The following is a 24,275-nucleotide window of genomic DNA, read 5'->3' as shown; positions in this document are numbered from 1 at the left end:
TCATGGAATAGAATTGAGCCCCTGGCAGTGGTGTGGTGAGTCTTTGCCCTGTGTCTGCAGTGCCCTGTGTGTGTCTGGCACACAGTGGGTGCACATTAGGTACTTTTGAATAAATCAGAGGGACAGTCTAGTTGGCAATAGGAGAGGGCTTTCACCGGCTGGTAAAGAAGAAAATGTCATCAGTGACCGTGGACTTTCTCAACGACAAGTTGTGTAAATCTTTGCAGAGGACAGGCCAGCTGCTGGGAGACGAGGGGGCTGGAGCGGGGAGGGGGAGGGAGTGAGGCGTGAGGTTTAATTCAGCAGAGCCGCTCGCAGCAGGAGCAGCCTCAGGTGTGTTCCTTGTGTGTCCACATCAGCTGTCTTCCAGGTCCAGTTAGAATGAAAGTTGTTTGTGAACAAGGTCTGTAGTTTTCCCATTTTCTTCTACTGAGTGCAGGGTGCTGAGCTAAACAGTGGTGAGTGGTCCCCAGAAGCGTGCATCTAGAGGAGGGACAGCTGGACAGACAGACACATACACACGTGGGCACACACACAATAGTCACGTAAGTGAGGACAGGTACTGTTATGTTCTGATGGGCAGGTGGGGTTCCGCAGAGCTGAGTGAGAGGAGAGCAAGCAGGCCAGTCCCCCAGAATCTCAAGGATGGAGACCCCGACCTGCCGACTGATAGTGACGCCCCTCCCTCCCTAGGGGAGCACGTCCTTGCAAACACTGACGGAGCCAAGCGACTGCTTTGTGTCCTGCCTTTGACTTTGTTAAGTGTTGGCTTTCTACCCTCTTATTGTTTGATTGCTGCTCCTGGAGCATTTTATACAAAATGCGTCAGGTTTTGTGGAGCGGGGGACAGAGGGCAGGGCACACACGCCTCCCAGGTACACCGTGCTCTCTCTCGGGCATCCTTGCACCTCTTTTAGAGGGTTTGAAAGCCTTCATTTTCCCCCTTGGAGAAAGGAGCTGAGTGGTGGCCAGAGCATTAGTTGCTACTTTGCTGTGACATTGTGAAACAGAGGGATGGGGCTGCCCTGACTGCCGCTGTCCCAGTCGTGTGGCTGGCCCGCTGGTGGTCCCCAGCCCTGTGTTCTGCGGCTCCCCTTCCCGGGAGCACGGGTGCCGCTGAGCAACTGGATACTTTTGTGGGTTTGTGAAGCTGCGAATTTACCCCCTGAATCCTCTCCCGCTGTCATTCTTCTTGGGAGAATGGAAAATGATAGCCTTCTCAGTCCCCTTCCAGAAGAATGCTACCTTCTGATTTGTCTTCAATGTATATCAACTCAAAAGAGTCATCAGTCCCAGGCAGAGGTAGCACGTAACTGCTGTTATGTCCTTAGGCTCCTCCAGTGTGGGATTTGCATCCCAGCTAATCAGATGCGGGCATCTGTGCCAGGCACCTTTTCCCTGGTCCCGCTCCTGTCTTTCTCATCCACCCACACTTCCTCTTAAGGCATTGCGTTGTGAATTAAAAGCTGCTCATTTATTGATATTGATTTCATGAAAACTTCTAAAAATGTACAAGATATAAAGATGTACATGATAAAATGCGACTCATGCATCCATTGCTTTTCTAGGTTTGTGGGTAACATTGAAATTACTTCCTGGAGATATCCATCAGATAAGAAAAGAATTTCCTCATTTGGTGGACAGGACCACAGCAGTGGCTCGGAAAACGGGGTTTCCGGAGATAATCATGCCTGGTAAGAATGGATGAATCCTTTAGCCCCTCTGAGCGTGGGGTGCATGCGGCCGGCATTGGGAGGGTTTATGTAGCTGGCCGCAAAGAGCAACATTTAGGTAGGAGCTCAGGGAAGCAGAGGGTCGAGGGTGTAAAGCCCTGCGTGGCGCTGGGTCATTCCTGCAGGCAGGAGCTGCGGCCAGCGTGACAGCCGAGCACCCGGGGTCAGGCCGAGGGGAGGAGGTTTCTCTTGGTTATAATAACCCTGGAGGGCTGGTGTGGAGCGACTCCTGGTGATACAGTAACAGGCATAAGCAAATGAAACAGCATCGGCCAGAGACCCAGCCCTGAGACCTTGAGAGGGTTTCTGCCGCCAGCTGGGCAAAACGCCATCATGATCATAATCAAACGCACCGCTGTTCCGTGCTCTGCTGTTGCCCTTAATCAGGACGCCTGCAATTTGTCTTCTGCCCACAGTGTCTGGAACGGAAGAATGGACGTTTGACGTCTCGCTCACCCTGGCTGAAGGACTGAATGCGTTTGGTCGGGTGATACTTAATAATGTGATAGGGGGTGATCAGACAGGGGACCGTTTGGAGAGCTGTGCAGAATTCACTTTTAGGCTCTGAGGAACGGATTGATTATGATGGTTGGGTAGGACTAAGGCGACTCCTTTACGATAATAACGTATGTTCGCGATGATAGTCCTGGGCCCGTCTTACGATCCTATAAGAGCATTTGAATTATCCAGAATGTGTTCAAAATGAAGGGAGCACAATTTGGGTAAATATACCCTCTTATGTTCCAAGCTTTGAAAATAACCCCCTTTGGTAGGTTATGGGTTAAATGTCTCTTCACCACAGTGGTCCACAGCCTTGAACCCCATCCGTTGGCCCCAGAAACGAGAGTGCAGGCATCCCACCCTCTGGTATGAATATCATTTCTGCCCCTCCCTGGCCCTGGGCAAGTTAGCCGATCTCCCTTAGCTGTGGTTTCCTCCTCTGAAGAACAAGAATAATAATAATTCCTACCTACAGATCTGGTTGGAGTTAGGATGCTTTGGGGTGTAAGTAACAGAAAACACAAGGCCAGCTCAAATGGCCACACCCTGAGCATACTTGTCGGTCATGTGAATGAGGAAAAGGGACAGAGCCTGCTGCCAGGTCAGCCTGGACCACTGGCTCCGGTTCTCTGCAGCCCCCTCTGCTGAGCTGTCTCCTTTGCGTGTTGACTTTATCCTCTGGGGACAGGTCCTGCTGGCGCCCATCTTCTTCCCAAATCCCAGTGTCCTGAAGAAGACGACATGCTTTCCACCCAGCGTTTCCAAACAAGCAGGCCGAGCGTCATCTGGCCTGGACTGCTCAGGTCCCCTGGGGACCCCGGACAGCGATGGTGGTTACGTATGCACATCGGCCACAGGGACCTCTGGAAGGGGTCAGCTCCTCCCAGCTGCCAGGGCTGTATGAGGGAGACAGGGACACACTACACATGTCTGGATAGACATCTGATCAAAAGAAGGAAGGGGGAGCAGAAAGTGACGGCCCAACACAAAGGCTGCCGCAGGGCGGATGCGCAGGTTCCACGCATGAAGCCTGTGAACGTTTACACCTGGTACCCGCTCAGTGTGTTTTAGGTATCACACTAGTATCGCCCCAACCCAACCATGGGTTTTACGCTTATTAAACTGGTAATGAGAGCCCATGTTAAGGTTAACCTCTGATATTTACATATGCCTTCAGTTTCCAAGTGACATTCATATTAATCATCTGATTTGATTCTCAACGAGATCTTGGGAAGCATGAATCTTTATCCTTGATAACCGTGGGATACTTTTTGGTTTGCAAATACTGCTCCCATTAATCTAGCTTGATTCCATATAAGGATCTTGGAAGCCTACAAATTGGTGTTGAACTAATTCCCATCAAGATTAAGCCACAGCCTGAAGACACACGGGTAACGAGCAGTGGAAACGGGGCCAAAGCACCCCGTGGTCGGTGCTTCCCTGCAGCCTCCTGGTACAGGGCTTCGCTGTAGGTTCACAGGGAGAGCTGGGCATTCAGTGTGCCTCAGCATTATTGCTTCGCTGATTTTAGGGCATTTTAGGGACATGTTCTTTCTGCTCCCTCTGCCTTTCAGGGCTGTTGTGGGTCATTGTCTACTCTGTCTGTTAAAACGATAGGAAAGACATCTAACATCAGCTAGATTGAATGTTTGCCAGTCTCACCTGTAGAGGAGGTAAGCATGACACTCGGCAAGTTAAGAAACGACGGAACACCTATTGCTTGTATGAGTCAAGGCTGTTCTGTATGCAGCTAATTAACTTGGACTTCCGAGTGGACATACTGTTTGCATTTGGATTCGAGGTGCAAATTTGTAGATGAGGATAACGTCATTGACATCATGCATTTATCTTGGGTGACCTGAGGAGGCCCTCGTGTGCAAAGGGAAACCTGGGAAACTTCTGGTTCACACTGCCTGTGCCTCCCTTACAATTGATAGACTTAAAAAGTAAGTCTAAACCTCTAAGGTAATCTCATGATCGATGCATGGGAAAACTGTGCAGCTGGCTTGTTCCATCTCCTGAGTCTGGGGTTGGGCTTCCCATAGCGAGCAAGCACGGCTTGAGTGAGTCCCCCACATCCTCAGTGGCTGAGTGACCACTGAGAGGCTGTGAGCACCGCACCTTACCCTTTGGGGGGGCTCTCTCAGACCCCCGCCTTCAGCCTCGCAGAACCTGTGCCTTCTCGTATACGCGTGTTTATGGAGACGTGCATCTCCTTTGCGCGGTGGGAGAGCCGGCCGTGTCACTGTTGCTGGTTCTCCTACCTTCTCATGACCCGCTGGGAATCCCTAGGTCCTTCTGAAGGATCCTGGTGGGGAAGCAGAGTTGTCGCCGGAGCTGGGAAGGCGGCTGGAGGCTTGGATGGGCCACCTGTATCTGCTTCCAGCCTCCTTCCTCCCCAGAATGAGAACCTTGTAGCCCGGGAGGCATTTGCTGAGACCCCTTTGTGAGTGAGTGCCCATCGGGGGTATCGACCTCCTATAAATTGGGTCTTACTCTTGGGCTGGAGTCAGCATCCCTAGGCCCATAGGAGGAGGGAACCCTGAGGTTCGGCCACCTCCCTGCCCAGCGCATGCTGCCTCTCTGGCTGACGAGGCCCGTGTGAAGCTGCTGTGGCCCTTTTTGATTATGGCGTTGGTGCTTTGATAGAATTTTCAGGCGGAGCCCTTGTACAGACTACCCTGCCTTATCCATCAGGCCGTTTAGTGGTGAGTGGCCTGGGGGTTAAGTGACTGGTCTGAGGTCACACAGCTAATTAGCGGCAGGTCCTGGACCGGCAGCCTTGCCTCCTGCCCCCAGCCCTGTACGCCATCCTTCTTAACTTCTCCGTGGTCGCTATCGGCGATCACAGCCCTACTTCTTTTCCAGCAGCTACTATGGCAGTGGTAGCAACCCGCTGGGATTATTACAATAATGACTTTTAAATGAAAGCTTAATCTAATAGTTGGATACATTAAAAGCCAGAATAGAGCAGTCTAGAAAGCAAAAGAAAAACAAGAAAGCAAGGGGATTTTTTTCTCTTCGGGGATCCTTGTTCTTTGCCCAGAGCAGGTCATTTGCTGCTCCTGGCCACACTGTTGAGGCAGCCAGACAGACAGCAGAGCAGCCGTCAGAGCGTAGCGATGCTTCCTCTAAATCATGTTGCTGATGAAGCTTGCAGAGTTCTCCCAGTCGGACCATTACCAGGGGCTTTGTGTATTCTCAGGAGGGGGAAGCGTCTCGAGCTCACTTGTTGCGTGTGTGTGTGGTGGTATTTTTGGGGGCACAGTTTAAGGCCCATCTCACTTAAAAAATGTATGAGGCTTTGCTCCCTGTGTCCCCGTTCAGGATCTTGACAACTGCCTGCCAGGAAGAGAGAGGATTCTTTGCAGAAAGTTTCTCTCTTGACCCATCCCTAGTCCCTGATCCTAAGTGTCAACTCAGGACATTGGCTTGGGGTTCAGATACTGTTTTTGTTCAACTCCTCAGTGGAACGAAAAGGAGGCCAGTATTGCTGGTTATCCTTGGTGTGCCAGTGGGTGTTGGGATATTCCTTGGCTACTGAGCCTCAGATGACTGCAGCCATGCCCTAACAAGGGGGGGCGATGTGGGTTGCAGTGGGCCACGGATGCTGGGGGTTGGGGGGGGCTAGCGTCTGCGCAAACCCACTGACAGCATTCGAGCTGCCCTGGGCATGGGCTGCCCATGGAGTGTAAGAGCTCCTCTGCCCACGTGAAGCACCAAGCAGATAATTAGGGGCCCTGACGTTTTCCTCTTTCTTGCAAGTCTTATAGTGATGAAAATTGCCTTTGTCATGCTGTTAAATGCGGACGCTATTTTGTAGAAAATATTTCATAATCATCTATTACAGTATTTATGATACTCTGCTAGGAATGGCAGAAATCACAGTTACACTGTGAATAATGGATTGGTTTTTTTTTTTTTTTTTCTATTTTTGCGGTATGTGGGCCTCTCACTGTCGTGGCCTCTCCTGCTGCGGAGCACAGGCTCCGGACGCACAGGCTCGGCGGCCATGGCTCACGGGCCCAGCCGCTCCGCGGCACGTGGGATCTTCCCGGACCGGGGCACGAACCCGTGTCCCCTGCATCGGCAGGCAGACTCTCAACCACTGTGCCACCAGGGAAGCCCTATGGATTGGTTTTAAAGGTGTAATTTTTTCCCCCCAGGTGATGTCCGAAACGATATCTACGTAACATTAGTTCAAGGAGATTTTGATAAAGGAAGCAAAACGACGGCAAAGAATGTTGAGGTTACAGTGTCTGTTTACGATGAAGATGGAAAACGACTGGAGGTATTGATTGTTGCAAAGTTGAACCTGTAGTGTTTAAGTTTTACTTCCCAAGTGTGCGCCTTGGCTCTGCTGCAGGATGCCAAAAGCCACAATCTCATTTCTGGGGAAGAGCGTTTGCTTTTTCTTCCTTTTCTTCCCTTGCCTAAGAGGGCTGGTTTCTACCGGGTCCCAGCAGCCGGCCTGTCTCAGGACGACCCTGGGGTCCTGACCACCTTCTTTTTATTTATTTGTTTATTTTTGGCTGCGTTGGGTGTTCGTTGCTGCGCACGGGCTTTCTCTAGTTGCGGTGAGCGGGGGCTACTCTTCGCCGTGGTGCACGGGCTTCTCATTGCGGTGGCTTCTCTTGTTGCGGAGCACGGGCTCTAGGCGCATGGGCTTCAGTAGCTGTGGCTCTTGGGCTCTAGAGCGCAGGCTCAGTAGTTGTGGCGCACGGGCTTAGTTGCTCCGCGGCATGTGGGATCTTCCTGGACCAGGGCTTGAACCTGTGTCCCCTGCATTGGCAGGCGGATTCTTAACCACTGCGCCACCAGGGAAGTCCAACTGACCACCTTCTTTTCCAAACTCTATCCTGGGGTCCCACTTGCCGGTGTAAACCCGCGGCTCAGAGGGCGAATGATCACGTTAGAAGTTCAGATACTGTTATTAGCATCTTTTGAGACAGATGGAAACTGAGCCCCAGAGAAATCAGTCACCTTGCTCAAGGTCAGAGAGCTCATGAGAGGTGGAACTGGGTTGTGAATCTGGGCCTCTGAGCCTTGTGCTTTGCTCGGTGGTGGTTACCAAGACCACCTCCTGCGTGGTCACAGCAGCCTGCGGGTGCCCTGGGAAGTGCTCAGAGGCTGCGGGCTTCTCTGAGGACTGGAGGCTGAGCCCAAGCTGGGGCCCTCCGCCAGCTGCTTCTCTGGCCCATGGCTGCAGCCTGGGCTCCCCTGGGCCCACGTGGCCGAGAGCAGTGCCCTGTGGGTGCTCCTGAGGCCCAGCTGCGCCAGGAGGTGGGTGGCATCCTTTCTCTCTGGGTGGCCTGTGTCCAGTGTCCCTGCCCTTTTCCCCTGGGCTTTACCGGTCTCGCTCTCCGTAGAGGCGAGTGGTCAGTGTCTGTGGCTAAAGAAGGGACAGAGTGCTGCCACCTCCTTTTTGGTCTGTAGCCCTTTACTCCAGCCGCCGAGTCAGGCAACTTGCTGCAGGTCCATGGTGAAAGTTATTAGGGGTAAGGGTACGAAGGATGGAGGACAGTAGCGTCCCCATATACCGCATAACCATGAAGATCTTAGATGTCTGTGAGCAAGGTTTTCTGCTGGCTGCTGGCTCCAGCCAGATCTGTTCTTCCATTGCTGGGAGGTGTTCCATGGGCCATGGGGTTTTTGGTGTTCCCCGAGGGCCCTCACTCCTTCTGGATCATCAAACCGGGTGGGGGGTTGGGGGACATGGATGCAGCCTCAGACTCTGTGAGGGCTGATGCGATCTCTTTATGCCTCTTCTTTTAAAGCATGTGATTTTCCCGGGCGCTGGTGATGAAGCTATTTCAGAATACAAGTCCGTGATTTATTACCAAGTGAAACAGCCGCGCTGGTTTGAGACGGTTAAGGTATCATTTGCATGGTCCTTTTCCCATGGGGTTGATTATGAAATGCTCATTTCTACCCTGAGGAAGTTCCCGCCTCCTGCCCAGCCCAGGGCTGCCCACCGTGGACACCCTCCGCCAGCCCCCAAGGCACGTTCAACAAAGTCCTTTAGGGTTGCTAAGGAACCATGCTGGTGTTTCTTGGAATTTACATCTACTCTCATCTCCTTTGGGACCTAAAACCAGGACTTTCCTGGAGACAAATACAGAGTCCTTTAAAGATAGCAATTGTCTTTCTCTTTCGGGTCTGTTTTATGTGTGGCATGCTGTCTTTACACCAAATGGAAGAAAATAGAGATGATAATACACGGAGGGCATCGCTGGAGAGATGCGTCCTGTTCCCTTGGCCTCAGTGCTCTGCGGCTCCTAACGCAGCCCGCGGATACCCGCACGCAGCCCACACACCACGCACGGGCTTGGGTACTGGGACACCAGGCCAGCGGCTGGCTTTGGAATACAGATGTTAGCTATTAGGGACAGTCGGCTTAAAGGCAGCAGGTATTAAGTCTTTTTCCTTTTACTGTAAGTCACAAAGGGACCGCCTTCTCGCTGCAGCCGAGGGCGGGTCCCTACAACCGTAGAGGGAATACAGACCCCTCCGAATCGGGGCCAAAATCGAAAATGGTAACTTTTAAACATAGACTCTTCACACTGAGGGTCACATTTAAAAACAAATTCGGCTGCCTTGTCCAGTGTGCCTGGCATCCCGGACAGTATTATCTGGTGTAAATTTTCAAAGGGCATTTGCTTCTGGGACAGTCATACCGGGGATGAGGCGTATGGTGTCTTCTCCCTGCAGCGCAGAAGAGCGTAGAGTGGTCCAGGATGTCTCCAGGGGAACAACGCTGATGGAGCGAGAAGATTTCCTAAAGGTGCTCAGCTTCTCTCTCTATTCCGCAGGTGGCCATCCCCATTGAGGACGTGAACCGCAGTCACCTCCGGTTTACCTTCCGACATAGATCGTCCCAGGACTGTGAGTAACCACACGCTTCGTTATCCCGTGTTTATCATGCACTTACTCTGGATGGTTCTAGAACGTGGCTACTGTAACACAGTGAGGTCTTGACACTTCAGCTCCGCGCCCACGCGAACCTGCTCCCGTGGAGTGCTGTCCACTCTGATTGAGTTGATCCCAGGAGATCTTCAGTTTCTTCTCAAATTTGTCTGATGAGGTGCCGCTCCTTCCTGCTCACCCCTTGGGTTTCCTCTTTCCCCTTTGGCTTGTAATACTGCCCCGTCCATCAGAAAAGTCACTGAGATATAATACCTAGATTTCAAAAATTACTCTTGATGCTCTTGCGTCGGTGTTGAAAACCTCTGGCTTTGCTGGCAGGTGCTGGTGCCTGGAGCTCTGGCTTTGCCTTTTCTCGTCCACGTTGGTGTAGCCTTGGCCATGAGGCTGAGACTTTGGGAGGAAAGAAGTTTGAATCAGTCAGCTTCCAGGAGGATTTATTATCGATGATTGAAGTTTGTCTCATTACCTGTGTTGAATTCGTTGTCTGTTAAGGACATCACCCTGTGCTAGACACTAAGTAAGATACCACAAGAGGAAGATACGCCCCCTGCCCTTCATGGTCTCTATCCATCTGGCAGTGGGCTAAGGTTTGAGAAAATAAGTGATGCTTGGTCATGTGTGCAGCGGCATCGAGGGAACGGTGGTCTGGGTGGGCGCATTTGTCACCCACCAGCCTGTGGGGGCCAGAGCCCTGCGGTTGGGGGACCTCAGCCCTGGCTCTGTGTATCTTCACAGATGTTTCAGCCTGAGGAGGGGAATGCATGGGGGCTGCCGATCCCTCAGCAGGATGCCGGCCGTAGGATAGGGCTCCACAGGACCACCGCTGCTGTGACGGTGTGTCTACCCTCCTTACTGTTTCTGGGGGCCTGCCTGACCTGTGCCCTCCCCAGAGCGTGGAGCCCGCAGAGGCAAGGGTGCAGGAGAGCAGCCGGGAGGGTGAACACGTGAGCAGAGGCGTGAAGTTGGGGGTACGTAGACCCCTGTGTGGGACCAGTGAGAAGCTCTGTGAGGTTGAAGAGGCGCGAGGACTACAGGGCTGGTGTGTGGAAAGTGTGAGTGGCAGCCCGAGGCTGTGCTTGCGTGGGGTGAGACCAGTAGGTGGCGGAACCAAGGGGTCTAGAACAGCACGGGGCCCCTCGTGGTGAGTGGGCGTGTGGAGGATGCCGGGGTGGGTGGGAGCGCTATAGAGCATCATTCCACCCCTCCTCTTGTCCCAGTGCTTAAGGGGCCAGCTGAGAAGGGGTCGGGGCCCAAGCAGTGTGGGAGGCGCAGGGTGTGAAGTCTGGGCAGCTTGGAAAGCCGGGCCCGCCCCATTTCGGGCCAAATCCAGGCCACCAGGCAGCGGGCTGGGGTCTGCTAACTGTGGGCACTCCTGGACGGCTGAAACGTGGATGGATAAGATGTTCGGACGGATGCGGACACCTCTTTGTACGTGTTCATCGTGCTTTTACTCTCTCCTGGCGCAAGTATTTTTACCACGTTATTTAGATGAGTCCTCACCACGATGCCATGTGGTAGATCATTGGCGCTTCCTACATTACAGATGAGGAAACTGAGCCTCAGAGACCCCACCTCAGTGGCCCAGAGTCACCTGATGGTCAGTGGAAGACCTCTGGTTCCCACCCCAGGCCTTGTGTCTCCCCTGCCTTTGGGGAGCACCGAGGCCACTGCCGTCATTTGGTCTGTGTTGAGCACCTGCTGTATACACAGCTCACACAGAGAGTTCTCCTCTTGCCAGACTTAGGTTGGGTTGAGGCGTGAGATCGGCTCGCGAGAGCCACGTGCGGAGCAGCGGCCTGGGAGCGTCGCATGCATTAGGCAGAGGTGCAGGGTGAGCAGGGTCAGGTGGTGATTGGGGGAATTGGGGCAGGTATGTCTTCAGCCAAGTCCCAGAAGGTGTGGTGGGCCCAGCGCCCTGCACAGCGGAAGCTGCCGGGGGTGGGAATGGGCTGCAGGGGAGGAGAGGGTGGGGAGCCCTGTTGCAGGGCAAGGACAGAGTTCTAGAATGCACAGGGGACTTGTCTCAGAAGCACGCTCCCTCTTTAGAACAAGCTCATTCTCTCTAATTAATAGATTACACCAGGGCAGAGGGATCTCTTTGGTAGCATTTTAATTTTCAAAATCCTTGTTTTTCTTGTCAGTTTTAAGTACTCATTATAGACAAGATGCTATCACCCGGCCTCCCACGACACATTTGCATAATTAATGAAGTCTCCCCGGCCACAGCTGGTGGGGTTTGGGGAACGTGTCGAGCATTGCAAGTGGGATGCTGACGACGTCCCGAGCTGTCCGCTGCCGGCGGGGTGGGGGCCAGTGGGGCCCGTGCCGCGACCTCGTCTGCAGATGCTCTGGGTCAGAAATGGGAGGAAGGCCACGCTGCATGCCCTCCCCGCCGCCCCAGGCAAAATGCGCGCTCTTTACCCCAAGTGGAAGAAAGTGAGGGGATTTCTCCTACCGGGAGCTGTCCTTGGGGCTGGGACGTTTGGCGCTGGTGTGACCGTCTAACACTCTGCTGCCGCTTGTTAGCCGTTCCGAACGCATCAGCTGGTGTTCTGTGTGGATGCGGGCAGATGAGTGGCTTCTGGGGCCGGCCTGCCAGGAGCCGAGTTTCCCTTGTTTGCAGGGGGCTGGTTGGGTCCGCCAGCGCTGCCCGCCCTCTGGGGCATGTGGCCTTCTTCTGTGGCCTCTGACGTTTTGTAAATTTCTTGTCTGCCTCATAATGGCTGCTAATGAGGATGTCACAAATGCAGTCCATCCCCTGTGTGAAGATGCAGAATATTAATAAAAGGTGCACTTTTCAATTGTGTGCTACTGAAGAGTAGGGCCAGGGGAAGCCTTCTGCTGGCAGATATGCTCACGTGTCCTGAACTGCAGCTGCTTTCAGAGAGATGTGTTTTTAATTTTTTTCATGTCAGCCCAAACTTAAAAGGATCTCTTCCTTCTCACCTGAACACTGAGTTTTACGTTTTTAAGAACCCTTTCACAAAGTTCTTTCAATTTCTAGAAGTACATATTTTTTGCTTTTATCCCTCCCTTTAGCTTTGGTTGGTCAGTCGTTCATCCAGCTAATTAGCTAGCATTTATTGAGCACCTAATGTGTGCCAGACCCGATGGACACCAGGAACGCAAAGACTAATGAGACGTGGTATCTCAGGCAGTGATGTCCTATAGCAAATATTTTGAGCCCCTGACTCAAGGTGGGCAGATGTATGCTCTTCAACCTCTGTCCTTTCATCTCCAAAAAGAGAATCTGGGATCTATAATTTTTTTTTTTTTTTTTTTTGCGTCCCAGCAGCCGTGGCTCACGGGCCCAGCTGCTCCACGGCATGTGGGAATCTTCCCAGACCGGGGCACGAACCCGTGTCCCCTGCATTGGCAGGCGGACTCTCAACCACTGCGCCACCAGGGGAGCCCATGGGATCTATAATTTTAAAGGTCTTTTCTAGCCCTGAAACTCAGTGTTTCCGTGCTGTGTTCAGCTTACATCTTGAAAAATTCATCACAAATCCATTTCTTCAGTCCAGACTCCTCATCTATCTCTACCTGATCTGGCACCTGCCCACCTTGGAGCTCTCACTGCCTACCACTCACCAGCCACACGGGCTTCTAGTCCCCAAGCAAGGCAGGCTGGTCCCACTTTAGGGCTTCCGTATTTGGCCATCTCTTTTCCTGGAGGGTTTACATCTTGGCTCATACGTCATCAGGAAGGTCTTCTCAGAGAGACCTTTTCCAACCATCCAGCTGGGTGGTCCCTGTTCCCATCAGCGCGCTTTAACAAGCCACCAATTTTTGTTTTATTTGTTATCTGAAAGGACTTTAAAAAAATAAAAAATTATTTATTTATTTTGGCTGCACCAGGTCTTAGTTGTGGCTCACCAGCTCCTTAGATGTGGCATGCAAACTCTTAGTTGCGGCATGCATGCGGGATCTAGTTCTCCGACCAGGGATTGAACCTGGGCCCCCCATTAGGAGCACGGAGTCTTACCCACTGGACCGCCACGGAAGTCCCTGAAAGGACTTGTTTGTTGGCGTCTCCCCATCTAGAACAAATATTTGAGTACCTAACTTATATAGCAGAGGCACTATTTCATGCACTGGGGAAATAGCAGTGAAAAAATACACAATGTCTTTTGCATGGGAAAGCCCAGTGGATGAAACTAACAATAAACGTCGTCTCCCCCCTCCCCTGGCCCTTTCTCATGCACAGACACCCTACAGGCTTGGTAATCTCTTGGTAATCTGGTAGTAATCTCTTGGTAACCTGTTGTCTTAATCTGCTTGGGCAGCCATAACAAAATACCATAGACTGCGTGCCTTAAGCAACAGAGATTTACTTTCTCACAGTTCTGGAGGCTGCAAGTCCGAGATCAGGGTACCAGCATGGTCAGGTTCTGGTGAGGACCCTCTCCCAGGTTGCAGACGGCCGCCTTCTCTCTGTGAGCTCACACGGAGAGGGACCACTCTGGTGTCTGTTCCCCTTCTTATAAGGGCACCCGTTGTATAGCGTCAGAGCCTCACCCTTATGACCTTTTAACCTTAAGAACCTCCTTCTAGGCCTTTTCTCCAATACAGCCACATGGTGGGGGCGGTTAGGCTTCAGCATAAGAATTTTGTTGAACAAAACAAAACATAACAGTTCAGCCCATAGCGACTATGAAGAACTGACCAGGGTAGGCATTTGCTCTTCTAGGCAGGCTGGTCACTTCAGAGCAGGTGATACTTTGGCAGAAACTTGAATGAAGTGAGAGAATGAGTCTCACATGCTAATTCTGGGGGAAGGACTTTGTTGCCAAAGAGAACATTTCACAGTAGGGTGTTTAGTCCACTTGGGACTTATATTTGTGGAGGGTGTGAGGTGAGCGTCCATCTGTTTTGTTTGTCCCTGTTGACACTCTGACGGGTCTGCCCCTTCCAGTGGTCACTTGCAATGGCCTGTGTTTTCATGCCCTGTTTGTTCCCACTGGTCTGTGAATCCCTGTGTTAAAAACCCACCATCTTCATTGTTACCACTTTCCAGTTCCTGTTGGGTTTTAGTACTGCAGGCTTTCCTCCACGTTCCTTTTCAAAACCATCCTCCTACTGTTGGTCCTTTACTGTAGAATCAGTTTTCAAGTTTCACAAGGAAGCTCTCCCATGAGATTTTGATTGTAATTGCTTTGAATTTACAGATTAGTTTGAGCACAGCTGATCCTTTTATGATAAGTGAACGTTGTCTATATCTCCGTTTATGTTTACTTTAACATCTGTCAGAACAGTTTTGTAATTTTTTTCAGAAAGGCAGCCCTTGTCGCATTTTATGATGTTCTTTTTTGTCGTGATGGCAGTAGAAAATGATTATTAATTTCCGTTGCAGCTAAGGATAAATCCGAGAAGATATTCGCACTCGCTTTTGTAAAGCTGATGCGTTACGATGGGACCACCCTAAGAGACGGGGAACATGATCTTATTGTCTATAAGGTACGCTCTTCTGTTGGTGCAGTGTTGCTAATATTGACTGTTTCAAGTCTTTCTGGGCTTCCTGGCCTGAGCTGACATTTCCCATCTTTGTGAGAACACTGCTATCTAGCAACATTTAATTATGTAAATGAACATTTCAGATGACCAGCTGTCCCTGAGGAGAGAAGCTGATACACAATAACACATTAAGTGCTGTTTAAAAAAATCCTCTGTCCATCTACAGGAATAAGGGAAATCATTAAAATAAGCAGTTTAGCACAGGGAACTCTGCTCAATATTATGTAACAGCCTAGTTGGGAAAAGAATTTGAAAAAGAATAGACACATGTATATGTATAACTGAATCACTCTGCTGTACACCTGAAACTAACACAACACTGTTAATCAACGATACTCCAATATAAAATAAAAAGTTAAAAAAAATAAGTGGTTTAGCAAATGATAAAGAGCAAATATCATGATGGTTAAAAGGATTAAGGATCCTAAGGGGTAGAAAATATTGCACGGGATTGTCAGTTGTATTTGACCTGTTGCATCATTAAACCCACAGGCCGAAGCGAAGAAGCTGGAAGACGCTGGCACGTACTTGAGCCTGCCGTCCACCAAAGCCGAGTTGGAAGAGAAGGGCCACTCGGCGACGGGGAAGAGCATGCAGAGTCTTGGGAGCTGCACCATCAGCAAAGATTCCTTCCAGATCTCAACTCTCGTGTGCTCCACCAAACTGACCCAGAATGGTGAGTTTGGGGCCAGAAACGGGTTCGCCCCTGGAGTTTTTCTCCTTCAACCCCATCTTTCTCGTGCTCCCTGCTGAATGGAGGAGGCTTCCTTAGGTCCCTGAAGCCTGCCGGCGAGTCATTCACACCTTCCCTCCGTAATGGCCCGTGTGGATGCTGTTGGACAAGGAGAGAGGGAGAGGGTGACATTGTTCTGCTTTGAAACTCGCGTTCTGATTTTATGCTAAGGATGAACCTCAAAGAGAGAGAAAGCAATGGATTTACTTTAAAAAAAAAAAAAAAGCTTTCTGGCCAAGGGAAGGGAGAAATCCACACAATTTGGAGTCAGACCAAAGCCCTGAACTTGAGCCTTGGCCCTGTGCTAATAACCCTGGGAATGACCTCGAACTAGAGTCTCTGAGCTCATTTTCCTCATCTATACCCTGGCTATAATGCCTGCCTCAGAGGGCTGTCTGAGGGCTACGGGAGCTCTAGGGGGTGAGGCCCCTACCCTCCTTGGATCTTCCCCTCTCTCAGCTACTCATTGAGATAATTACCAGTTACCTTTAGTTTTACAAGTTGGTGTTGACGACGTTTCCAGTCCCCCTGACAGCGAGATAAGGCACCCCTTGCTGATGCTCTCACACCAAAGTGCGACCTTAACGCAGCATCAGATGGTGCCCAGTGTCCCCATGCTGCGGCCCGGGTGCTCGACATTGTTCCCACGGGCTTGCAGCCTCTGCAAGGCATGGCCGTGCGGCCAGGGCACTCCTGATTCAGACCACGCTGTCTGGTCGAGGCAGAGGGTCCTCTGCACAGATCTTACATTGAAAAATCGAGTTCACCAAGTGTGATGGTCTCACAGCCGTGCAGAGTAGCTTCACGTTCTCTTGAAAGTCAGCTTGAAAATCCAATATGTTTTCCTCTCAGCCACTGATACGGATTTTGATTATTAATGTCGGTTGCTGTCGTGAATCGTGTTCCCGGGGGTTGTCCGTAAAGCTTGGCAGTAGTCTCGGATGGGCTCAAGGGACAGTCATCGTGTGGACTTTAACAGGCTGATCACAGGACAGAAGGAACCTGTCATCTGGAAGGCCCTGCGTGGTAGTGGAGAGTGCGGGTCCTGATCAGACTTTCACTGCCTGCTCTAGTAACCTCCATGAGCAGACGGAAACCCTTCCCTGGGTCACTGTGTTCCGTGAACGCACGGGGAGGGGTAGGGAGTTTGCAAGTTTAGTGCCCAGGGAACATGCTGTCAGCAAGGCGGGTGCTGGCTTGAGACTGGGTTATAGGAATGATGACCCCGTAGGTCAGATGTTACCCTCTGGATATGGCCCTGATAGTCAACTAGGCTGACAGCTGGCTACTCCTTCTAGGGCTTCATTTAACTCAGGGCAGCCTGTCCAATGGGGCACTTAAGCTTCTGCTTTGTCTTGCCATCTTCGCTGTGTGGGAAGCCACCTTCTTAGAAATGGGTCATGTTCCAAAAGCACGTTCGGAAGTTATTATTTGGAACTTGAATATATTTTCCCCATTAAAACAGTGTGTTGAATAGCGGTTAGGTTGTGAGGCCCACACACAGAATCCTTCTTAACCCACATATCCCTGGGGAAGACAACTGTGAACTAGGACATTCTCAAGGTATTAAGTCACAGTAATTTCCCGGGGAGATGTGTCCCACCTCCTGTCACCCTTAAGCTCTTTGAATCTCACCAGACACAGGGTAATCCCCTCTTTGGGACTGAGGGGCACAGCATGCTGGTCTCTCCAGTGGCTGTTGCCAGGCAACTAGGAAATTCCGATGTGATGCAGCTCACTAAGCGTGAGGGGGACACATCTTTTGTTGTTCATTTCACACCAGCCAACAATGCCTCTTTTCTGGATGGTGGCGTGTCAGGTGTGTGCAAGATGGGGCTGCCCCAATTGGCCTCTGGCATTGAGTCCCAGATTCTCATTTGAGGGAGTCATTTTTCTGAAACCATGACTTGTTACTGCGAAGTTCCATTTCTTAGGGAAAAGTGCGGCTGAATTATTCATCGAGGTTTGTATTAAACATCTCTGTTCTCAGCGTTATGCTGGATGCTTTGGGGGATAGAAAAAGAAGTAGGGGACGTGGTTCCTCTCCTCCATCAGCTTACTATGTAATTAGAGAGAGAGAAGCCATGAGGCAGAGAATTATTACGAGCCAAACTGTGGTGGTTCCCTGGGAATGAGAGGGGACAGAGAGGGTGTGGGGCTGAGCAAGCTACCCCTCCTCAAAGGTGTTTGTCCACTGCTAATTTGCCCAGCTGTATCTTTTCTCAAAAGTACAACACAGAGGTGAACCTCAGCCTCCCTCTAATCCAAAGTGCCACTAACTTTGCATGAATGGGATCCAGAGTATTAACTCACCTCCATTAAAAAAAATGCTGGTGAACTTCCCTCGTGGTGCAGTGGTTAAGAATCCATCTGCCAATGCAGGGGACACGGGTTCAGTCCCTGGTCCGGGAAGATTCCACATGCAGCGGAGCAACTAAGCCCGTGTGCCACAACTACTGAGCCTGTGCTCTAGAGCCCGAGACCCACAACTGCTGAGCCCACATGCCACAACTACTGAAGCTGCGTGCCTAGAGCCCGTGCTCCACAACAAGAGCAGCCACCGCAATGAGAAGCCTGCGCACCGCAACGATGAGTAGCCCCTGCTTGCTGCAACTAGAGAAAGCCCTTGTGCAGCAATGAAGACCCAGTGCAGCCAAAAATAAACAAACAAACAAACAAAAAACCAAAGATAAGCGGTCCCTTCTAGCATTCGCAAAAGCTGTTTAAAAATAAAACAAAACAAAAAAAACCCACAAAAAAAACCGCTGGTAACTCTTATGAGGTGGAGATCTCCATTAACCCTGGAACTGAGAGCGTGTCTGGGCAGGATGTAGCCCTTCTCACGACTTCACTTTCAATTAGAAATTAAAACACGTTAACCTTCATGATGAATGGCTAAAATGTTCACCTCTTTGATGGGTGGCTGCTGTTGGTCTTCCTGCCTGGCATCACACTAAGTGCTTTCTCCACATCTTGCCATTTAAGTCTTGCACCAACCCTGTGACCCAGGTAACACTGTGCCCATTGTTCAGATAGAAAAACTGAGGTGAAGGTACGTGTCCAAGGTCACATCTTGGTGGCGTGGCCCGGCTGGTGTTTGAGTCTACTCTCTTTGCATTCTAAAGACACTAGGATGCTGTCCCCTTCACACTTTCCTGTTTGTAACTCTTCCCTTCATCAGCTGTACTTGGGGGTGAGGTGATATAAATGAGAATGTGTGTTTGGCGCTCATCCCCCGTATGCCTTTTGTGTGGTCTGATCCTTGAATTATAACTGGTGTCTTGTGTTCACTGAAATTCTACCTATTGCCAAAATTATATATTTTTTTTCAGTATTAACTAGGGTTTTTTTTATGGAGACAGTTTCTGTAGCAGAAGTTCATTCCCGATGAGCATAAACAGTAAATTAGATGTGCTTTGCTAACTGTGTTTTTTCACGTAGTGGGATATTAATATGACTTCAGATGAAGACGTCCTTTCCCAGAGATGTTTTGGATTCTGTTTTCATGCCTTAAACAAAATCATTTCTCAACATTGTCTTCCACATTTAGTCTGCAAAAACCAATACGTTCAACTTGCAATTTTTCTATTAGAAAAGAAACATACAGAAACTTTTGGAAGGGCCAGGACTTGGTAAAGGTGGCAAGCTCAGTGCAGCAGGGGTCTCCAGGGCCAGGGTTCCTGTCTCCTTTGGGGACTGTCCCCTTGCATTCTCAGTACTTGAATTTATGTTGGTTATTTATTTTATCTTAAAAACCTAAGAATCTTATTCCTGAACAGGAGAAAACCCCTTGGCAGGAGCTGCCAGGACAGCACTGAATGGCCAGCAGCCTTGCAGGCCTGCTGCTCTTCTCATCTGCCTACTTGTGGGTTGGAAAGGCCGGTCCCTCTTCCATGCTCTGATCTGCCTTCTTGTGGGTTCGAGAGACTGGTCCCTCTTCCGTAGGCTCCCCAGATGCCTTTTTTTTTTTTTTTCCTGGCGGTACGCGGGCCTCTCACTGTTGTGGCCTCTCCCGTTGCGGAGCACAGGCTCCGGACGCGCAGGCTCAGCGGCCATGGCTCATGGGCCCAGCCGCTCCGCGGCATGTGGGATCCTCCCGGACCGGGGCACAAACCTGTGTCCCCTGCATCGGCAGGCGGACTCTCAACCACTGCGCCACCAGGGAAGCCCTCCCCAGATGCCTTTTGAAAGCTTCCATGTGGAAATCATTTCATGGTAAATGTAGTTGGAAATAATGAATCCAGTCACACTGGGTGTCAAGGATGTTGCTAGAAAGTAATGAAATATTTACGTGGCGCACGTTTCCAAATAGGCTTGGTTCATCTGTTCAAAAAATGATTTAGAGGACCTCACACGATGGGTGAGCGAGGGAGACAGAGTCCTTGCTGTGAGGAACTGATGTTCGTTTACTGTTTCCAGTGGACCTGCTGGGGCTGCTGAAGTGGCGATCCAACACCAACCTGCTGCAGCAGAACCTGAGGCAGCTGATGAAGGTGGATGGTGGCGAAGTGGTGAAGGTAACGTGGCTCCCATGCTGGTTCTGGTTGTTTTGTTGTCCTTACGGATATGAGGAGGTGTAGGCTCCGCCTCCCAAGATGGTACAGGCACGCCTCCGAGACACTGCGGGTTTGGTTCCAGACCACCACAGGAAAGCAAGTCACACGAATTATTTGGTTCCCCAGTGAGTATCAAAGTTACATTTACACTCTACTGTAGTCTGCTGAGTGTGCAGTAGCATCACGTGAAAAAAAATAAGTACAATATAAAATAGGTAGCCAACAAGGACCTACTGCATAGCACAGGGGACCATACTCAATATCTTGCCATAACCTATAATGGAGAAGGATCTGGCTTTCTGAGCTAGACCCCTGACAGGGGTCCCTACCGCATTGTTCTGGGTTCCCATCGTAACTTAAAGGGAAACTTTCACAATGTCCAGAGCCCTTCATGTCCTGCAAATGTCGGAGGAGGATGTCCTCAAATTCCTTGCAAGAGTTTTAGTTGTAAACAAAAATGACTAAATAAAATATTATTCACAATTAAAAAGAAAAGAATCTGAAAAAGAATATATATATATATGTACAACTGAATCACTTTGCCATACACCTGAAACTAACACAACATTGTAAATCAGCTATACTTCAATTAAAAACAAACAAACAAACAGACAAACAAACAACAAGGGAATTCCCTGGCGGCCCAGTGATTAGGACTTTGCACTTCCATTGCAGGGGACACGGGTTCTGGTTGGGGAACCAAGGTCCCACATGCCTCACAGTGAGTGGAAAAAAACAAAAGAAGAAAAAAGTTTAAACAAAAGAAACAAAAAACCCTCAAAATTAAAAACCATGTCCATTAAAAAAACAATTAAAAAATAACTTTATTGCTAAAAAATGCCAAGCCATCACCTGAGCCTTCAGTGAGTGATAATCGACAGTCACATCAAAGATCACTGACCGCAGATCACCAGCACAAACGTAATGATAATGAGGTTGGAGATACTGCAAGAATTATCCACATGTGACGCAAAGGCACAAAGTAAGCAAATGCTGTTGGAAAAACGGCTCCAGGGGACGCGCTGGACCCAGGGTTGCCACAGATCTTTGATGGGTAAGAACCACAGTGTCTGCCAAGTGCAGTAAAACGAGGTCCGCCTGGTCCTAAGCCTTTTAACACCTAGTGTCTCCGGGATGTTGACATACGCCTCTAAGGCAACAGAATCCTTCTTGGACTCTGGTCCGGGGAGCGCGGCCTGGCTTCACTGTGGTAGAAACAGGCTTTGGAATCAACCAGGTCTAGGGTTCTGCTTCCTCTTCCAGCGGATCCTCACTGTGGGGCTGACACAGGTTAAATAACGTCTTTAAACCTTGCTTTCCCCTGCTGTAAAATGGACATAAGCAGAGTGCCTTGTTCACAGGGTCCCTGTGGAGGTTAAATGAGGTACTGGCCCCTGGGAGGCGGTCGGGTAGTATCAGGATATATCAGTATCGCTGTCATGATCGCCGTGATCGATAACCCTGGCTCTCGACTCACCTAGGAGCCCTGTCATCGATGTGGAGAGCTTCGCGGTGTGTCAGAAAGATCACAGCACTCAGTCCTGTCTTGGCCGTTTTCCTCCCATGGGGTCTTGGATTAATTGCTTAGCCTCACACAGAGCAGGCCCTGGAGCAGTGCCCTTGAATCTTCATCTGCGATAGGACAGTCAGACTAGAGTGATCGGAGGTCCCTTTGAGCGCTCAGATTTGGTCATCGTTGGTGGTTCCAATATTTTCTTCAGTGAAAGGCTCTCCTTGCCACTCCTGTGCCCAGTGACTTCTCCTTGTATGTAAGGAAATGCATTTCTGTGGCCACTGGGCTCCACCTTGGCTGGCGTGTGCAACAAGCCGGGCCACCACTCGTGGCTGCCCGAGAGCAAGGTCCCCACGGCCAGGTCCGTGTCGCCGCCTCAGTTCTTTATCCTCCGGGAGAGGTGCTTGCGGAGGGAGACGACCTTATCTCTGTGAAAATTAATTACTTAAAATGGCCTTAATTAAGCGGCAGTGTGGTTAACTTCAGTAGAAATTAATTTGCTGGCATCGCTCTCCTAAATTCATTGTATAACCGTTCAAACATATCCTCACTGATCTTCAAATTTTAATCACCTTTTCCTGGCCCTTGTCTTCTTCTGCTGGCTTGGACAATGTTAACTGCATTTTAAACTTCCCTGGGTTCTATGAATTCCCTAATTCAGATGAAAACTGGGTGAATTAAGTTAACATCACTTTAAAAGACCCACAGTTAATGAAATTGTGTCCTCTTTCATTTTTCGGTCCCTGTATCACATCAGGAATTGTATTTATGTTGAACTATTGACACACTGACCAGGAAAGTTCTAGAACCGTCTGGTTTTATTGCCCCCCCTCAGTTCCTCTTATCTAATCTATTATCACATCTTGTTGTGCATCCCTGGAGATGGTTTTCTCACCTCTCTCCCTCTCCTTCCTGTGTTCACTGTGGTACTCCCCAGGGTTGGATGACCTGTCCGGCCCTTACTTGTTTTGCCTGTTTATTCCTTCCCATTGACAGTGTATCCTAATACCCTGTAGGCCTGGAGCAGGGAATAGACTCGTCTAAGGCCACCAGGCTGTTAACAGAGCCAGGAGCAGAGGGAATCCCAGCCTGCGTGGGGCTGCTTTTGTTCTCTTGAAGGACACTGATAGATTGTGGGTTTTATTCCATTTATTCGAGACCTCCCTTCTGTGTCTTTATAACTTTTAGTGGAGAGATGACATTGCTTGATAGACTGAGCAAAGTATTTGCTTGTTTAGTAAAAGTGACATTGCTTGAGAAAAGTATTTGCTCATTTAGTAAAAAGTATAGTTTCCCATTTTAGTGGGAAATGAAAATGGTGATTGTGCTCTTCCAGCGGATGGTCTTGGAGAGAGGGTGGGTGTCAGAAGAAGTCTTTCATGGCCTTGTGTGAGGGATCGCCTTCAGGACATTCGTGTCCCTGCACTGCTGCGGCTCTACGGCCAGATACACAAGGTCCCCGCTGTCTGCTGTCCTGTTTCTGTGTCATTTGTCTGGGTGGGGCTGGTAGACCTCTTTCCCTGAACTGTGACAAGCCAGGGCTTGGCACTGGACGCTGGTGTGTCTGTTGGCAGTAACATTGGGCTGTTAGCAGATGGCAGCGTCAAGTTTTTTTTTTTTTTTTGTGGTACGCGGGCCTCTCACCGCTGTGGCCTCTCCCGTTGCGGAGCACAGGCTCCGGACGCGCAGGCTCAGCGGCCATGGCTCACGGGCCCAGCTGCTCCGCGGCATGTGGGATCCTCCCAGACCAGGGCATGAACCCGTGTCCCCTGCATCGGCAGGCGGACTCTCAACCACTGCGCCACCAGGGAAGCCCCAGCGTCAAGTTTTGACCTTTGCAAAGCTTTTACAATCTGAAATGATGGGAAATGATACAAAAGTAACGAGAGGTGGTACAGGCTTAAACAATTACGGAGTGGACGGAGCCCTTGATGTCCAGGCCAGAATGCCTCCTGGTCCGGCTGGTTTCATTCCCGTGTCATTTATATGTGACGATTCTTGGCACAGACTAGGTGGTAGGTGGCACAGTGGAATAGAATGAGGATTTTATGCCTGACGCGTCTCAGATCACTTCCTAGGTCTGGGAACACGTCCTCCCTCAGGAAGAAGAGCTGTGGGGTGCTGGATTTGCAAGGTTCCACGGCTCACGGGGGGTGGGGAGCGAGCAGTGGTTGAGGAGCAGGTCTCTGTGTTTAGTTTCTGTGTCTGCGGGTCGAACTGTTTGAGGTCCTCTGCTGGAGACATGAAGGCCCCTGAGGTTCTGTGCATGGGCTGAGCCGCCCAGGAAGATCTGGTCTAGGGATCTCACTCAGTTACACCTTTGTCCCGGCTGTGGGCCCGTCTCACTTACTCCTTTCGTTTTTAATAACCACTTGATTGAGATGTAATTCACATACCTGAAAGCACCTTTCCGTTTGTACAGTTCAGTGGTTTTCAGTGTATTCACAGAATTGTGCAGCTGTCCACACTATCTCACTTCAGAACAGTTCCACCACTGGAAAAAGAAACCCCATACCCGTTGGCCATCACTTCCACTCTCCCTGCAACCGGCTTTCTCTATGGATTTGACTATCCGGATATTTTATGTAAATTGAATCAGACAATATATGACCTTTTTTGATTGGCTTTCTTTTGCTTAGTGTAATGCTTTCAAGGCCTGTGGTGCCATGTATCAGAACTTCATTCCTTTCTATGGCTGAATAATAAATACTGCACTGTATGCATATGCCACAGTTTTTTTTATCCATTCATCAGCTGATGGACACATTTTGGCAATGATGAATAAAGCTGCTATGTGT

The 24,275-nt window shown here is 50.1% G+C and overlaps 1 protein-coding gene across 7 annotated transcripts in view; it reads left to right on the top strand.

Annotated features, from left to right (window-relative positions):
- Positions 1-24,275, top strand: part of DOCK1 (dedicator of cytokinesis 1) — a 526,777-nt gene that overhangs the window by 89,194 nt on the left and 413,308 nt on the right. For all 7 annotated transcript variants that reach the window (XM_067709064.1, XM_067709065.1, XM_067709063.1 and 4 more), the window contains 7 exons: positions 1,569-1,694; positions 6,401-6,525; positions 8,012-8,110; positions 9,047-9,119; positions 14,515-14,618; positions 15,168-15,351; positions 19,828-19,925. In XM_067709064.1, coding sequence (XP_067565165.1) covers positions 1,569-1,694; positions 6,401-6,525; positions 8,012-8,110; positions 9,047-9,119; positions 14,515-14,618; positions 15,168-15,351; positions 19,828-19,925 — 809 coding nt within the window. The remainder of the gene's footprint in view (positions 1-1,568; positions 1,695-6,400; positions 6,526-8,011; positions 8,111-9,046; positions 9,120-14,514; positions 14,619-15,167; positions 15,352-19,827; positions 19,926-24,275) is intronic.

The sequence above is a fragment of the Pseudorca crassidens genome, chromosome 16 (assembly GCF_039906515.1).
Source record: "Pseudorca crassidens isolate mPseCra1 chromosome 16, mPseCra1.hap1, whole genome shotgun sequence".
In the NCBI taxonomy this organism is placed as follows: Eukaryota; Metazoa; Chordata; class Mammalia; order Artiodactyla; family Delphinidae; genus Pseudorca; species Pseudorca crassidens.
Note: the sequence above shows the minus strand (reverse complement) of the source record. Positions and strands in the feature narration are given on the sequence as shown.